The sequence below is a fragment of the Staurois parvus genome, unplaced genomic scaffold (genome assembly GCF_062004578.1).
Source record: "Staurois parvus isolate SC_StPar_1 unplaced genomic scaffold, SC_StPar_1.0 ptg000081l, whole genome shotgun sequence".
NCBI lineage: Eukaryota > Metazoa > Chordata > Amphibia > Anura > Ranidae > Staurois > Staurois parvus.
Window position 1 is genome coordinate 15,984,461 of NW_028317877.1, and position 18,683 is coordinate 16,003,143.

Consider the following 18,683-nt stretch of genomic DNA (forward strand, 5'->3'; position numbering starts at 1 on the left):
CTGTCTTACCGTGGACACATGAACATCAAGGCTTTTGGAGACACTTTTGTAACCCTTTTCAGCTTCATGCAAGTCAACAATTCTTGATCGTAGGTCTTCTGAGAGCTCTTTTCTGCGAGGCATTATTCACATCAGACAGTGCTTCTTGAAACCAGTAAACCCAAAACAGGTGTGTGTTTTTTAAGGGCAGGACAGCTGTCAGCAACACTTCCAATATCATCACACTGATTGGAGTCAAAGTTGACTCACTCCTGGCTCCAATTAGCTCTGGGAGAAGTCATTAAGCTAGGGTCTCACATACTTTTTCCTCCCTGCACTGTGAATGTTTACATGTTATGTGCAATTAAACCATGGCAACATCTAATGTTTGTGTAGTATTATGTTCAGCAGACTGTGTTCTTCTATTGTTGTGACTTAGATGACGTTCAGAGCACATTTTATGCCCAATTCATGCAAAACTCCACGTAATCCCAAGGGGTTCACATACTTTTTCTTGCAACTGTATATAGAAGATAAAATAGTAGAAAGAATATTAATATTGAAATTAAAATTTTTTTTTTATATATATATATATATATATATATATACACACACACACACATATATACACGCAGTATATATATTTAAGTATGAATCAAACAAAAGTCATTCAAAAACCCAAGGTCAATCAATAAAAAGTGTTCATTCAGTGAACCCTCCTTTGGATAACGAAAAGTATGTGCATCTGTCATCAATTCCCGTTCAAAGACATCCTCCACCATATATCTGCTCACCTTACGCGGTGTGCCCTTACATTATACAATGTTACGGTCTAACCGCACTTTTGGTCCCATAGGGACTCAGAAGATCAGCTTGCTGAATGAAGACGCCAAGGTAAGCTCCCTCCTGATAAGCGTCTTTGTATCAGCCATATTCCTCATTAAAAAGAACTCAACATAGTGCTTTTTCCTTTTAAACTTTTATTCATAAATTAAACATAGGAAATACACTCACGTTCTGGAGGTGTATTTTGCACCAGGTCTGATGAACATCCAGTGATGTACTGAGTAAACACAAGATGGCAGTATCATCTCAGCAGCAGAGTCCTGTACATGCTCAAAAACAGACACCATACGTATTGTAATGCAAGGCAAAGCACGGCCCACTTAATGAATGCTATTGTCTGCTGTAATGTCATTCCAAGAGCCATTTGTAGAGTACTACAACCGCTGTCTCGATGAATGGTAATGTCGTGATGTCATCCGCACACTCCTCCTCGATGCGTTTCGTCAATAGTCACGTGACTTTATTAAGGATATCCCCTTGATAAAATCACGTGACTAGTGACGAAATGTGTCGGGGAGCAGTGTGCGGATGACGTCATGATGTTACCATTCATCGGGACAGCGGTTGTAGCACTCTACAAATGGCTCTTGGAATGACATTACAGCAGGCAATAGCATTCACTAAGTGGGCCCCTGCTTTGCATTACAATACGTATGGTGTCTGTTTTTGAGCATGTACAGGACTCTGCTGCTGAGATGATACTGCCATCTTATGCTTAATTAGTACAATCACTGGATGTTCATCAGACCTGGTGCAAAATACACCTCCAAAACGTGAGTGTATTTCTTTGTTTAATTGATGAATAAAAGTTTGTAAGGATAAAGCACTATGTTGAGTTCTTTTTAATGAGGATTATGGCTGATACAAAGGCGCTTATCAGAAAGGAGCTTAGTTTGGAGTCTTCATTCAGCAAGATGAATTGCAATATGTCAAACTTCTTAGAGGGGAAAAAAAAAATCTTGGTTTTACAAGGACTACAAGCTTATCTATTTATTGGATCCTGTTCAATCACTTTTGAAACTTTTACAATTATTTTGTGAGTTTAGATTCTACTCAGGATTTATGGTTAAATAGGACATGTGACACAGTTTGTGAACCTATGAACTGCCTGTTCCCTAAAATAAAACAATGCCTGCATGGCCATGGAGGCAGCTATTGCTTCTTCTGAAGAAATCTAGTCTAATTTTGTAAACAGGAGAAAAACACCAAATAAATGAGGTATATATTAATTGAATTTACCCTATTTCCTATAGAGGGAAAATGATCCGAGTGAATACCTTATCTCAAACACCCAATAACTGCAACTGATCCCCATCCTTCCGGTCTAATCCTACCCTTCCTGTATTTGCAAACGTTTGTACACTAATTCCAATTATAAAATCTTTCTGCAATTCCAGGAGTAATACCACATCCATTCTACCTCCTAATTTACCTCCAATGTTAAGTGATGTCTAGACTGTTTCAATATTTTTGTAATGTTACGTAATGTTATAATTGCAAAAAAAAGTAGCTTTAAAAAACTGTGTAAATTGAACTGCAGTGACACCCCTTTACAAAAACATGTAACAAATGCGGAGAACAAAAAGATCTTTATTGTTACAATTTATAAAACTTTAATGCTTATTCAACTGCAGTGTATCTGTATACCGTGCGGGAGGGGAGACTGATGTGGGATAACTGTCAGGATTAGAATGGTATTATGCCTATATGCTATATATAACTAAAGTTTCTCCCCTACACAAAAACATGCTTACCTCTTCATTTAACACAGAACTTATAGCACACACAAAAGTTATACCAGTGGGAATGTAGAGCAACACGTTCTAAATGAGAAGTAAATCCGGTACCTTACTACACATGTTGTGTGAATGTACAAAACAGTTTAGATATTGGAAGCACATACTCAACACTATTAAATGATCCCGATTTGAACCCTTTGCTTCTTCCATTAACTTCCTTTTAAAGCCAAGCCTTTGCACCTCCTGTTTGCCCAATTATTATGCTCTTCAGCCAATATCTCACCCTTGTCACTCTTGCTGCCATCCATGTCTTCACTACCACTCGTTACTGACCTTTGGCTTGTTCTTGAACTAAGCTTCTGCTTGATCCCAACCTGCAACCACTTGTTACCAACATTTTGCTTATTTACCGACTATGCTTCTGCTGTTCCCTACCTGCTATATCTGCTACTGGACTCCAAGCTTGCTCACCTCCTGGGGAGGGCGATCCTGAGGACTGCGACCGGATACTAAAACACAGCAAAACCCATCTCCATCACCAGGAGCTTTGGTGAATACTGGTTAGTACCTAGACCCTGCACTTCAGTTGAGCATGTGTCATCCGCCTGGGTGACCTACTTGTATACCTGTCCTGCTGGTGGGAGTTCAGTGGGAGCCTCTCTATTGCTATAACTACTGGACTCTGAGCCTAACTCTAGACTGTGACAACTTGGCTGCTATTAATTGCGCAGAAACGTATAGCCCAGAAATGGTTATCGCCAACCCCACACTCCATCAATTTATAGAAGCAGTAAGTTAGCATTGTTATATGTAGGGAACTCACATATCACAGTGGCAGCTCATAAAAATTTATGAGACACTTGGAAAGATGGCTGGGAAGACCCAATTTAACATCTCCACATTTGATTTTACTAACAACAATCTCCCTACCACCCATGGAGTGTTAGTTAGCCCGTGGGACAAAGCACATCGGCAGATACACTGGGGAGATTTACTAAAAACTTGAGCACTCAAAATCTGGTGCAGCTGTGCATAGTAGCCAATCAGCTTCTAACTTCAGCTTGTTCAATTAAGCTTTGACAATAAAACTTGGAGACTGATTGTTTTCTATGCAGAACTGCACCAGATTTTTCACTCTAGTTTTAGTAAATCTCCCCCATGAGGCTGTGAGCCAACAAAGTCACAACAATACTGAAGGATTCAAAAAGATTTCTGCAAGTATACATGGTGTTACATGACTGTGACATCATACATGTAGGCATATATGCAAATGATGAATGACAGCCTCCCTCCTCCTCCATTCCCACTAACTAGCAAAATACACAGTGGGTAGGATAGTGAAAGAGATTATCATGAATGTGTAGCTCTGCCCATACCATGATGTTGGTAAATAATAACAAAGCTTTGATTTCAAATATGTACTTGTATGATCAATTTCTACAAGGATGTGATGCTAAATCTATATTTTTCTACTGTATCATTAACCACTTGCCCTCCCCCGCCCTACAGCAGAAATACTGCTACAGGGTGGCAGGGCTGTGCAAAGTCATATATATATATATATATATATATATATATATATATATATATATATATATATATATATATATATATATATATATGCTATTTGCATTTCCAGTTAAAGGCACGCGCACCCCCTAGTCGCAACGCCATTGGCGGCTACAGATGTCAATCACTTGGTCCCGGCCGGAGATTCTCCACCAGCACCTGGCAATTGTCAAGTAACACTGACAGGGGAGAGACCTGTGTGTATACAACACAAGTCTCTCTCCTGTCAGCAATAACATTACAGTAGAACAGTATATATACCGCCATTTGTAGATGCTATAACTTTCACGTAAACCAATTAATTTACATGTATTGGTATTTTTTTTTTTTAGCAAAGACATGTAGCAGAATACATTTTGGCCTAAATTTATGAAGAAATTTAATTTTTGAAATTGTTTTTTAACTGGACATGTTTTTATAGCAAAAATTCAAAAATAGGTTTTTTTTTTTATTTATAGCGCAAAAAAAAAAACCCGCAGAGGTGATCAAATACCACTGAAAGAAAGCTCTATTTGTGGGGGAAAAAGGACATAAATTTAATTTGAGTGCAGCATTGCATGATCGCGCAATTGTCAGTTAAAGTAACGCAGAGCCCTATCGTCTAAAATGGCCTGGTCAGGACAGGAGTAAATCCTCTGGAGGGCAATCAGCACTGGCCACAAGGGTCACAGTGCATGCTTTCTCTTCTGATGTACATAGATAAATCAGAGGGGGCTGGAAGCTCCTCCATATGATCTAGCACTCAGCTCGGCATTAGATAAGAATCATGTGACCACTGTATACAACTATGGCATACAAGTACTTAGCAGTTTAACTTTTGTAAATTAATTATACAAACATACATAGTATACTTTGCCAGAACATATTGAGGTATTTATGGGGTACGTGTTTAGTATCACATTAAGTGTTATTTTGGTATAGTGTTTATTTTCTAATTGATTACACTACTGTACTTGTACCATGACACTCCACTGAGATGGGGCATAATACTTTCTAACTGTTTACTATCACTAAACTTTCAATAAAGACTATTGAACAAGAACCCTGACTACTGTATCTGTGCATAAGTTAAAGGTCTTTGTAATGACCATGGCGAAATGAGGGAAGTAATGGAAACTGTCAGACTTCATGGCTGGAACACAGCAGGTATGGAAGCAGCTATTCCTACATAGTACTAAATAATCAATCGAGGAGGGGAGGGGGGGTTCTTATTCTCATGCCATCATGCTTGTGTCAAGGACAAAAAAAAAAAAAAGCATTCTGCTACTCTGCAGAAAAAGCTTCCTCTTGAAGACAGTGAGGTAGACAGGAACTAAAGAAAACGGCTGAGCAATGGGCCTTCCCAAGGAAGCATTTTATAAATAGAGTCTCTGCAGCAGTGAGGAAAGCTATACATCAGAGAAACCTTGTAGAACTAATAAGTGGAAAGGGGGAAAGTGTACAGCACAGCTCTGCCAGATTAATAGCTCTCTTGATGCTCCCAGTAAAGCAGGTTATTATGATGCTAATGCAGCACCACCCACACTAGGGTCTTTATTTCAAAGAAAATTCTCTCCACTCAATAGCCTTAGTACACTCTATGAAATTTCATAGACTGTACAAGAGTAAATGATAACAGTCCAGACATAGAGCATCAAATCTCCACCAACAAAAGGATAAATATTCTCAATGGTTTTGGAGATATATAGTTGGAATCTGGAACAATACGATACTTTTTGGTTTTTTTCAATTACACAACACATCCACAAATTTTAACATGTTCAGCTAAACAGGCATACACAAGAAGGGAGCTGTAAAAGTAACAAAAACAATACACTATTCAGGTAACATACAGTAGAGTGTAGTGTAATAATAGAGTGTAATATTGACTAAGTGCTCTTCACTTAAAATCAGATGAGGGAATGTGGCCCTCCTACAGAGTTCATCACACAGTCCCTGCAAGGGAGCACTTTGTTAGCTCCAGTGAAATAGCACACAGTTCTTTATCCTACACACTGATGTCAGTACAAATTAGCTAATGCTGGGAACAAATGAGTGTGATGATATGGCATGGTAGAAAGGCAAGGTGCAGAGGAAGATGCTAGAACAGAACACAAATGTCAGCCAAACGCAGAAACAGACATTTAGTAGAGGGCAAACTGCCAGCTGATTGGAGCATAAACAAAAGTCTCTACGAAATTCTATTGTCGCTGGCATCTCTTACTATATCCCATCAACAATACAGCTCTATAATAAATAAACAGTATAGTGGCATTTCAGTGAGTGCATACTTTGAGATATTTTGCAGTATTTACCTTACAGTAATTTTTGATGTGTCTTTCACATTTTTATATTCTTGTTCTTATATATTTTTGTTATTGCTTTAAAGAGATTTGAAGATTAGCAGCAAACACAGGGCAGATTAGTCAATGCGCTCTTTAACTGAAGAGATTAGGGTTTTTTCCATATATCTGTTAAATTCCAGTGATAAAAAAAAACCAGGCACGCCCTATGCAGCGGTTATCTTTACGATTCAGCTGATAGACTTGCCGACACCTTGCGCATGCGTGGTAGCAACACAATGTTAAAAACCTTACACTACCCCTAGAGTTTTTAGCTTTTAGTGGCCGTGCTTCTATCAAAGGAAGTCTCTTGCCACTAATACCTTATTTATGACTTATACTGTACATGTCATATAATCTACAGAAGATAACTGCAATAAGTTATTAGTGAGAGGAGAATTCCCTTGACAGGAGCTGAATTCCTGGTACAGTATGTGCTATGACTGCTGCAGATTACAGGAGATCAGCAGCACTATTACTAAATGCCAACAAAATCCAATTGCACTTACCATAGATAAGCAGGTGATGCAGTCCAGGAGCTTACACCATGTCAGGTGGTGCAAAGTTGGAGAAGCCTCCCCGTAGGCTTACAATTTGATAGCTTTTGCATTTGGGCCTATGAAGAACCCAGAACCCCTGACACTCTGCATTCTGATATTGTATAACTGCTCTGCCGCTACATGCTGCTCAGTGACCGCCCTGCCGCTACATGCTGCTCAGTGACCGCCCTGCCGCTACATGCTGCTCAGTGACCGCCCTGCCGCTACATGCTGCTCAGTGGCCGCCCTGCCGCTACATGCTGCTCAGTGGCCGCCCTGCCGCTACATGCTGCTCACTGGCCGCCCTGCCGCTACATGCTGCTCACTGGCCGCCCTGCCGCTACATGCTGCTCACTGGCCGCCCTGCCGCTACATGCTGCTCACTGGCCGCCCTGCCGCTACATGCTGCTCAGTGGCCGCCCTGCCGCTACATGCTGCTCAGTGACCGCCCTGCCGCTACATGCTGCTCAGTGACCGCCATGCCGCTACACGCTGCTCAGTGACCGCCCTGCCGCTACACGCTGCTCAGTGACCGCCCTGCCGCTACATGCTGCTCAGTGACCGCCCTGCCGCTACATGCTGCTCAGTGGCCGCCCTGCCGCTACATGCTGCTCAGTGGCCGCCCTGCCGCTACATGCTGCTTAGTGACCGCCCTGCCGCTACATGCTGCTCAGTGACCGCCCTGCCGCTACATGCTGCTCAGTGACCGCCCTGCCGCTACATGCTGCTCAGTGGCCGCCCTGCCGCTACATGCTGCTCAGTGGCCGCCCTGCCGCTACATGCTGCTCAGTGACCGCCCTGCCGCTACATGCTGCTCAGTGGCCGCCCTGCCGCTACATGCTGTTTAGTGGCCGCCCTGCCGCTACATGCTGCTCAGTGACCGCCCTGCCGCTACATACTGCTCAGTGACCGCCCTGCCGCTACATACTGCTCAGTAACCGCCCTGCCGCTACATACTGCTCAGTAACCGCCCTGCCTCTACCTACTGCTCAGTAACCGCCCTGCCGCTACATACTGGTCAGTAACCGCCCTGCTGTTATATACTGCTCAGGGACTGTCCTGCCGATACGTGCTGCACACTGACTGCCCTACCGCTATGTACTGCTCACTGACCACCCTGCCAATACGTATTGCTCACTGACTACCCTGCCAATACGTATTGCTCACTGACTACCCTGCCAATACGTATTGCTCACTGACTACCCTGCCAATACGTATTGCTCACTGACCACCCTGACACTACAGCTTGCTCACTGACTGCCCTGTCACTACTGATCACTGTCTGCCCTACCACTACATACTGCTCATGAATTTGAATATAGTACAAAACAATGCTGCATCACAAAACTTCTGACCACTGAACTCTGTCACAAACCATATTTTAGACCTCATTGACTGGAGTATACTTAAGTGTACACCCATGTGAAGGCCATGTTTGCCTGCACAGGGATGCACAGGTGTCCCAAGTTGACCTCTGTGTGGGTGCAGGTACAAGTGCATGTCCGCAGAGCAGAGGTTGTGTTCATGCAGTTGCTGTGCCCCAATTGACATGACTAGAACTGCCTGCACACAGATGCATACGGGACACCTGTTCATCCCCATTCGGGCAAACATGGACCTCGATCTAGTGTACACTTGTGTACACCCATGTGAACAAGGTCTTAAAAAGGCTAAGAAACACTGCTCTATGATCAAGCAGACAGTCCTGGGACCTCTAAGGGTGCTGTGTGTTTCTGGGGGAGTGGAGAGGAGGTGCACACTTCTGAGCAGAGATGAAGAAGAAGACAAACACCAAAATGTTGTTTTCAACCCTCCCAGCACCTCCAGTACTAAATAACCCTTCCAATGCAATAACCATTATGTACACATTCAACATTTAAATGTATTCCTGATTTTAATCCCAGAGGATACAATTTATTTAAAAAACAGTACCATTATTTATCACTCCTCCCTCCTAATTATTTAAAGCAGTAATAAAACCAAAATTATTTTGCAGCTCGTAAATCATTAGATGTGGTGGGTGCATCAGTTTTCATTTGTTTGGCTTTTATCCTCTCCGATTTCACCTGGTTATCTGGCCAGTAACATACCACCTGAATTAGTGAGACATCACTTTGGAGGAATGAGAACAGGACACAGCACAAAGCAGCACTGTCAGTCTGGGGGGATTGGAACAATTTGAAGCCAAACTCCAGCTAACACTTTATAATCATACACAGCAAACTTTTTTTTCTTGGAATAATGAATAAATAAAAACGGATCATTTTAAATCAACCTTGTTGGTAAAGTAGTTTGTCTCATCCCTATAAACTGATACATTCTGCTGGAGAGCCTGGACTTCTGAAAAAACAGCAGAGTTGCTTGCTGAATCACCAGATGAAAATAGAAAAAAAGAAAGCATAAAAGGGAAACTTATACAGCCAACACATGTAAGAATTGGTTTGATGCAATATAATAAAGGTTTGATTTTGGGTTAAACCAGGGGTGGGCAAACTTTTTGACTTGAGGGCCGCAATGGGTTCATATATTGGACCCGGGGGCCGGACCAAGAGTAGATGAATGATGTGTATGTGTCCTCCATAGTAAGTATAGTAATATTCCCCCATAGTAAGCATAGTAATTAATCCCCCATATAGTAATTCATCCCCCATATAGTAATTCATCCCCCATAGTAATTCATCCCCCATAGTAATTCATCCCCCATATAGTAATTCATCCCTCATATAGTAATTCATCCCTCATATAGTAATTCATCCCCCATAGTAATTCATCCCCCATATAGTAATTCATCCCCCATAGTAATTCATCCCCCATATAGTAATTCATCCCCCATATAGTAATTCATCCCTCATATAGTAATTCATCCCCCCTATAGTAATTCCCCATATTAATTCATCCCCCATATTAAGTCCCCAAGTCCCCCCTGTGTCAATTCACTTACCTTTGCTCCGCGCGTTCCTCTCGCCGTGTTCCCACGCCGTTCCGGTATAGCATGAAAATCTGTCTCCTATGAGGATCTGTCCCCCTCGACGTATCTGCGCATGTGCCAGTTTCAGGCATTAGCAGCCGATCAGCGATCTCCGGCACATGCGCAGATACGTCAAGGGGGACAGATCCTCATAGGAGACAGATTTTCATGCTACACCGGTCTTCAGGGCGGACTGTGAGAGGAGCCTAGCGGGAGCCTAGCTCCCCGGGCCGGATTAAAAGGTCCGCCGGGCCGTATACGGCCCGCGGGCCGCAGTTTGCCCATTGCTGGGTTAAACACTGCTTTAACCTTCTATATTATATTTTGAACAAACCTTTATATCAGGCATAAACTAAGAGGGAAACTAAAACTCCATTTTGCTTTCCCTATTCTTGTTTTACGAGAAGTATAGGCATATATAGGATTTAAAAATCATATACATTCCCTTTAAACCTATACAAATAAAACAAAGTAAAAGCAAATATATAATGCACTGTGCAGATACAGTAGGCCATTGTTATTTGTAGAATGGAGTGTTCTTTTGCTATTCTACTGGAACTTCTACTCTAGCATTTCTTTAAGAGCTGTGCTTTGACAGCGTTTTGTCCTTGTGAAGAGATTAAGGTCAGAAAGGGCCTGTTATTTGTACCCGGTTTGTTGTCATTCCTTCTGTAGTTAGGCACTGGGTTCACGCTCTCCGTGGAGAGCGATTTCTTACTACATCAGCACCGCAGTCAATGCAGAACTTTACAGAAAGATTAGCAATGGCAACACAGACATATGTAATCAAATGCTAGAGCTGGTGATTATGCACTTTACAGCCTTCAGTAATAAGTCATCACTCAATCACCAGCATTAACATCCAGTTAGGTGATAGAAAGTAATTAGTTATGTTCTAAATGCGAATATACCCATGCACATCAAAACCTTAGGTCAATATATTTGTCCTTTAAAAGGGAAGATTTGTTTTAAAAGTATAGCTAGACTATTTCCAATAATTTTATCCTTTTCTAAACCTTCCTTTCCCAAGCACCAAAAACATACAGAATAGGAGAATGAATATGACAGTTTCAGTTGCATTGTATTTTAGCAACGCGTTATCATAAAACTAAACTACTTTGTAAAGAATCTACATAAAGAATAGCAGCTGAGGTAGCCACATATTCACGGGTGTTGCTAAAAAGTTTCACGGGGTGTTCCTAAAAAGATTCATATTTTTTTAAAAAAAAGGAATAAATTACAGAAAAAATATAGTATAACTTAAAGAATGTAAGAAGTCTAAAGGTTGGTCATAGAGGGCCAGTCAGATGTGTAGGGATCACCTGACCATGTATTTGTGATTTCACAATTCTCCATCACAGCACTCTGCCCGTTTTGGGCATGTTTGTAATAAATTTCTCCTTACATCTGCAACGGCTATACCTGCAGAATCTGCTTAGCAGCTTGTTTTTTTTTTATTGGTCCGAAGCTGCTTACAACAAGTACAAGGGCTCACCACAATCTCACAGAAAATATATTTCAATTATTTAACCTCCTGCACTTCTTGTGCACTATTTATGTGCACAATGCTTCCTCCCTTCATTGTGATTCTAGCTACTGATCACTGATGCTACTGTTCTATCCAATCTATAAGACACTGAACAGGATCACAAATTGGAAATAAATACAACTTAGTGCATCTTTCTACTAATAAAATGTAAAAAAAACAGCTATATTAACAAAGAACAAAAAATCAGTGTAAAATAAATGACAAAGAAAGGAAGCAGAACTGAAGCACAAATGATATAAATAACACTTAGATGCAGATATACAGAGGAGAAAATAGAAGCTGTTGCTAGCTGTAGACAATTTCTCATTGCCTGTTTAACCACTTGAGTCACAGAGCCTTTTCTTTTCTATTTTGTACATCATTTTTACACATTTTTTTTCTTAATAGGAGGTCTGGGTTTGGTTAGTGGATGCCTAATCTAGACCCCCCAAGGCAGCTCTGCAGCAACAGATCACTTCTAATAGTGATCTACAGCTGTAGGGAATCACTGGACAGAGCTGCAACAGCTCTACCCAAGCCTCTGTACTAGAAGGAAGCGCCCTCACAGCATTTGCAGTGTAAACACAATGTGGAGCCCTGGGAGGTTTATCAAGCCAATTAGCAACATAATTAGTCCCAAATCAGGCTGTCTGCTACAGCATAGTCATTGTGTCAGATCTACAGACATCTACATCAGTATTGCTTAGCAGCCAAGTGGAACAGTTTGCTAAGTTCAAAGAAAGATTATTGATTTCCACTTTAAACAGATGCATATAAGAATTGGTCAGAGTCAGGATTCATTCAGTCATAAGGGAGATTTGGGAGCAGCCAAAAGGAGGAATTTACCCCTCAGACTGTAACTAGAGTTTAGCTCAATGTTAGAGTCAAATGTAAGTTAGACTTGAACATCGGCCATTCATGTGTTCCCCGAGGGTGTTTAGCGGGCTATTCACCCGCCGAGCACTCCACAATGCATTGTGAGAGTCACGATTAGCCAAAGCAATGCACCTGACCACAGGTCATGGTGACTATGGCAAATCATGGCTCACGGCTAAGTCCACAGCCCACACAATATATAAGGCTGCTTACACTGCTTTATTGCAGCATCAGGTTCTGTTGCTGCATCATTAGTGTTTCCTATTCTGTGTATCTGCGTAGCAGGTATTCCTCCTTCTGTGTCAGCAATGGGTTCCTTTTCTTTTCTTTTTTGCGCTTCCTAATTTCTTTTAAAATCTACTTTAACTTAATTTTTGTCGCAGCAAAAATATTTAGGGCCTAATTGCTGTTTCCCCTTCTGCATCGCAGGTGTTTCTTCTTCTCCGTCAGCAGTGGTTCCCCTTTTTATTTTTTGGCTTTCTGAAAAAAAATTTTTTTTCAATTATTATTTATTTGCCACAGCAACAGCAGCAAAATATTTTAGGCATAATTGCTGTTCCTCTTTTGCATCAGCAGTGGCTCCTTTTTCTTTTGGCTTTCATAACTTTTTTTTTTCTTCCAGCAGCAGCAAAATAAATATTCTCCATTATTGCTGTTCCTCCTCCTTAGTTGCAGGTGTTCTTCCCTCTGTGTCACCAGTGTTTTTTTTTTTCTCTTTTTTTTTTACTTTTTTTTTTTTCATTTTCTGGCAGCAGTAAAAAAAAATTCTCTATATTTGCTGTACCCCATTTTCTTTATTAAAATAAACACAATAATAACACCATTTATAGTGCACCAAGCACAAAGTATTGCACCCAAGCACCATATTTAAACATCACCTGGGACACAAGTGGTTACAGATATGGAGGCAGCGGCTGCCGACCTCTTTCTGCAGATTCTTGGCTTTCCCTAGCTTCAAGACCTTCTAAGCTACTGACTAGGATCATGCATGCAACAAGTAAAGTCAGAGTGAAGTCAGAGCTAGTGATTTGTACACTTGTCCTCTGTCAGCCACTGAGAAAGTACTGAAGCCAATAAATCAACAAGATGTTAAGGCAAGGAGAATTTGCAGGAGGAAGTGTCAGGAATGGTAGTCTGCTTATTTCTTTCAATATGAAGTATGCAATACGAAATAAGGCAAAATGTGCTGAGATGGTTTCACTCCATTTTGAATAATGTCAGATTTTTTTTATACTCTGTCCATAACTCACCAGATTTTGGATCCTTTGTGAGCTAATACTATATTGACTTTTTCTTCTGGTTTATCTTTTCCCTTTAATTGATAATCATAAATGATATGTACTCTTAATATTCTCTTACTTTTTTTCGTATTCCCTTATTTTCTATTCTTTACATTATCATAGCCAGATATGACTGTTCAATCTGTCTTTTTCTGCTTTTTCCTCTTCTATTCCCTCCCTTTTCCTCTACCATTTCCACTTCTCTGTTTTTCTTATCCTCCTGCACCCACCATCCGTTATATAAATTACATTAGGTACCTTATTTTTCTGATCTATTTATCAGTTACCCGATACCTCAAAAAAAAAAATTAATTGTAGACAGGGTTTTTTTCTCAGAGAATAGGTGCAGGAACCCCCCCTTCTGAGTCATTTCTTGTTTCTGCCCCACCTCCGAGCACAGTCCTTTAGTTCCACTCACTCCCAGCACTGCTTCTTATAGAGAATACAGATCCAAGTATAATTTTGTGGTGCAAGGCAATTTGTATGGAATTTGTTAATAACAAGGAAAGCAGTAAAATAGACACCCTACAGCCAACAGCAATATATCCCCCTTCCCCCAGCCGCAACAACAGATCTCCCAGCAGCTAGCATCAATAGACTCTCCAGGAGCCAGCACTAACAGACCAGTCCTTCAACAGTAGATCCCTTCCAGCATCAATTGAATCCCCAGCAACAACAGATCTCCCATCAGCAATAATAGACTCCCCAGCAACAACAGTTTGCAATGCAAACATAAATTCTCTCCAGTGACAATAAATCCCCCAGCAGCTAGCATATGTTCCAGCACACCCCAGCACCCCTTGCTTTTACACACATTCAGTGCTGGAGGTGTCGGAACTGTGTTCCCTCGCGTTCCCGCTGAAAAAAAAAACCCTGTTTGTAGAACTAAGAATATCTCACTTTACATTTACAAGTGCTGTGACACATAACTTGATACTCTTAGGGCTGGTTCACACTATAGAAACGCAGTCCAGATGAGTTCTGGATGCTTTTCTGCCTGCACGTTTTTGGTGCGTTCCAGTGTGTTTTTGATGTATTCCAGTTAATTTTTCTAATTCAAATCCCTTCTGGGCTCTGTCATTTGTATGTTTGCTGTCGCTTATTTCCCACAATTAAAAACTTTTTGCTAGGTAATTGGCTCTACTGTGTGTTCCCAGTAGGTGGCCTGTGGCAAACTTCTCTGGATCAGGAGTAGAAAACTCAAGGAGAGAATGAGAAACTTTGGGCTCACCACCAGGCACTTATTGAAAGGTATAGTTCATCACCCTGTTCCCCTGTGCTGGCTGTGAATGTATTCTGCATCTTGTGCTGTGTATGCTGGAGGGGTTTCCATTATGTCCTGCCTTGTGTTCTTCAAGAAAACAGCGGCCATCTGTACAGACAACTCCCTGTTGTATGTATGTGAATGAAATGGGTAGAAGATGGCTTCAGCTTCTGTATAGAACTCAGATGAGTTTTGTCTTTTTCAGAACTTGTTCAATATGCCACTTCATTCTCACATACACTGTATTGCCAAAAGTCTCTGCTCAGATTAATCTCAAAGGTGTTCTATCGGGTTGAGGTCAAGACTCTGTGCAGGCCAGTTAAGTTTCTCCACCCCAAACTCACTCATTTATGGACCTTGCTTTGTGCACTGGTGCGCAGTCATGTTGGAACAGGAAGGGGCCACCCCCCAAACTGTTCCCACAAAGTTGGGAGCATAAAATTGTCCAAAATGTCTTGGTATGCTGATGCCTTAAAAGTTCCCTTCACTGGAACTAAGAGACCAAGCCCAACTCCTGAAAAACAACCCCAAACCATAATCCCCCCTCCACCAAACTTTACACTTGATACAATGCAGTCAGGCAAGTACTGTTCTCCTGGCAACCACCAAACTCAGACATGTACATCAGATTGCCAGACAGAGAAGCGTGATTCGTCACTCCAGAGAACACATCTCCAGTGCTCTAGAGTCCAGTGGCAGCGTGCTTTACACCACTGCATCTGACGCTTTGCATTGCACATGGTGATGTGAGGCTTGGATGCAGCTGCTCGCCCATTGAAACCTATTCCATGAAGCTCTCTACGCACTGTTGTAGTGCTAATCTGAAGGCCACACAAAGTCTTTAGCTATTGACTCTGCAGACAGTTGGCAACTTCTCTGCACTGTGCGCTTCAGCATGCACTAACCCTGCTCTGTCATTTTACGTTGCTGCTGTTCCCAATTGCTACTACTTTGTTATAATACCACTAACAGTTGGCCGTGGAATATTAAGTAGCAAGGAAATTTCATGGATGGACTTTTACCTATTACGGTACCATGCTTGAATTCACTGAGCTCCTGAGAGCAACCCATTCTTTCACAAATGTTTGTAGAAGCAGTCTGCATGCCTAGATGCTTGATTTTATACACCTGTGTCCATGCAGGTGATGAAACTCCTGAATTCAATAATTTGGAGGGGTGTCCCAATACTTTTGGAAATATAGTGTATATTCATATATTTTCTGCTGCTACTGAATCAGCAAGGTTGCACTGGAAGCTTGGTGTCAGGTAGGCTGTATGGGTTCCCATAATTTCAAATGGTAACCCTGGCTCCAGGCCCTGGTAACTATATTGAATTGCAGCTACTATTCTTTTAGTGAGTGCTCTCGGTCCTGACACAGGGACTCTTGTTTTTTTTTTTCTATCACTTCCCATGGCTCCAAGCTACATGTCTGGCAGTTGGAAACAGATGCCAGCACCTACATAACTCACATATCAAAGAAAAAGGAAGGCATTTGCAGCTTCTAGGGATCCAGGACAGTCACCAGTAGAATAGCAGATGCAACACAAACCAAGGTCCGGTAAGTACTTCCTGGAAAGGGAGGAGGAAATTTTTGCTTGAGGTAGTTTTGTCATAGGGGGTGTAGTGGGGATATATTATAGGAGGAGGGGTCATTTTCACTTAGGAGGCACTCATACTCCCTGCACTCAGTGTGTTCTATACTCCTGAACCCTGCACTCTTTGCATTACCTACTCCTGACCCATGCTCTGTGCTTTAATTATGCCTGATCCCTGCACTCGGTGTGTTGCTTACTCTCACCCCCTGCTATAAGCATTCCATACTCCTGATTCCTGCACTCTGTGCATTACCTACTCCAGCCCTTAACATTTCGTGTTATTTACTTCTTACTACTCTGTGCATTACTTACCCCTGCATTTTGTGGTATGCACTCTTGACTCAGAGCAACATAGGCTCAGGTTTTATTTAACCAAACACATTTAAGCTCCTCCCACAGAGAGAAATCTGGCCACACCCACCATTTACTGCAGCATGCTAAGCATGGTTGCTTTTCTCAGAATGCTTAAAGTTGCCCCAGGTCCTTAATAACCATTGTTGGTGAGGCTACAAATAGAGGCATGGTTTGGGGATTGTGCTAAAAAAGGGGCGAAGTTAGTATATCCCTGGATTTCATTTTTAAAAAATGATAGCCTTAAGCCGGGTACACACATACTGAAAGTTGGCAGATTCAGCAGGAACCGGCCGGCTTTCAGTCTGTGTATATTCCTCTCTGTACAATAGAAGTCAGTCCAATGACTGGCTTCTGTCAAATGGTCATGCTGGCAAACCAGCATTCTATCAGCACTTGCAGCCAATAGCTGCAGTGCTGATCTGTGTATTCAGAAGGGGGAAAACACGGCATGCTGCCAGAATACAATAGCGCTGCAGGGGAGATCCCTGCATCTACATCTCTTTTATGAATGTGGGGATTAGTTGTTTTTATTTTTCATTCCACCTGATGGTTTAAACGAAAAAAAAAACTGCATGTGTAACCTGCTTCAGAATGGTAGAGATATAAGCTGATCTGAATGATTTTATGTACGGTCTCTGAAGCACTGCACAATCTGTTGGCACAATATAAATGTGGGAAATAAATTATCCTGTTTTCCTCACAGCTATATTGTTTGCACTGTGCATATCTTGTATTTAAAACTTAAACAAATGTAATTTACCCAAAACGCATGACAACCTTGAAATACAGCCAACTCCAAGCCTCAAAGAATACAAGATAAGTGAGAGATTGCCAATGACTGATAATAAAAACAACTGCACAAAACATGTGCATTGTCAGGGCTATAAAAAGTGTTGATAACACTGAATTGGACCGGTACAAATTACTTTAGTAGATTCACCATCATCATTCTTTTTATCAGTTCCAGGCTGATCAAGGTCAAATAACTGAGAAGACTGCCAATGCTGACTACCAGGAACAGGAACCAATACCTAGAGTGAGGTGCCAGCTGTCCTCCCTTGCACTGATACTTCAATTGATTAAGCTGCTCTGCTATCTTGGAGAGGGTTTCAATGTCACAGACACCATTAACGTTGGCCTTAAAAATGTATTTATTTATTGGTACATTCAGATAATGTACTTTATTTAGCTATGATGAGAACAGAAAAACTGGTGAACGGATACCTCAGCTAGAGATTTATTATGAGGACACTGAAACGATTTACTTATTTCTAAGCACCTACTTCACTAACACAAGCAGCACATGGCCTCATATAAATGCTTTAGAATGAATGTGGAAACATGAGAATGTGTTTTATTGTCTTAATTAAACACAGCAAGTCGAAAATAAGCTACTTGACAAATAAGAGGAAACACGTGATTTCAATTCTATGGTTTCAGATCACAAGACATTGTTATTTTAATTACAACTTTAAATCTCTTGTTTAGCCTCTTGGTACAGGCACTAGATGGTACCGACCTGCAGTAATGAAAAGTCATCAAGAAAGACACCTCAGAATAGTCACTTACCTCTGTAGTCAAATGAAATGACATGAAAACCCATTGTGCTGAGGACCTAGTAAGAGGACACATGTCTAAGTACAAATCCCAAACAAATAAGTACTAATTTTACCAAACAAAATGATGTACAGCAGGTAATTTATGTAAGAGGAGGTATGATGCATGCTAGTGCAGTTTGCATTTTTTTTCCACGTAACTAAATCTCCTGTGTCTTACATCATTACCACTTTCTACCCTGACAGCTAAACACAGGCTGGCAATTTG

The 18,683-nt window shown here is 41.3% G+C and overlaps 1 protein-coding gene across 1 annotated transcript in view; it reads right to left on the reverse strand.

The window, feature by feature from the left end:
- The window catches only part of ABHD12 (abhydrolase domain containing 12, lysophospholipase), a 129,536-nt gene that overhangs the window by 45,718 nt on the left and 65,135 nt on the right, over positions 1-18,683 (reverse strand). Inside the window, exon 6 of the mRNA XM_089669813.1 lies at positions 18,429-18,474. Within this exon, the coding sequence (XP_089525939.1) occupies positions 18,429-18,474 (46 nt within the window). The remainder of the gene's footprint in view (positions 1-18,428; positions 18,475-18,683) is intronic.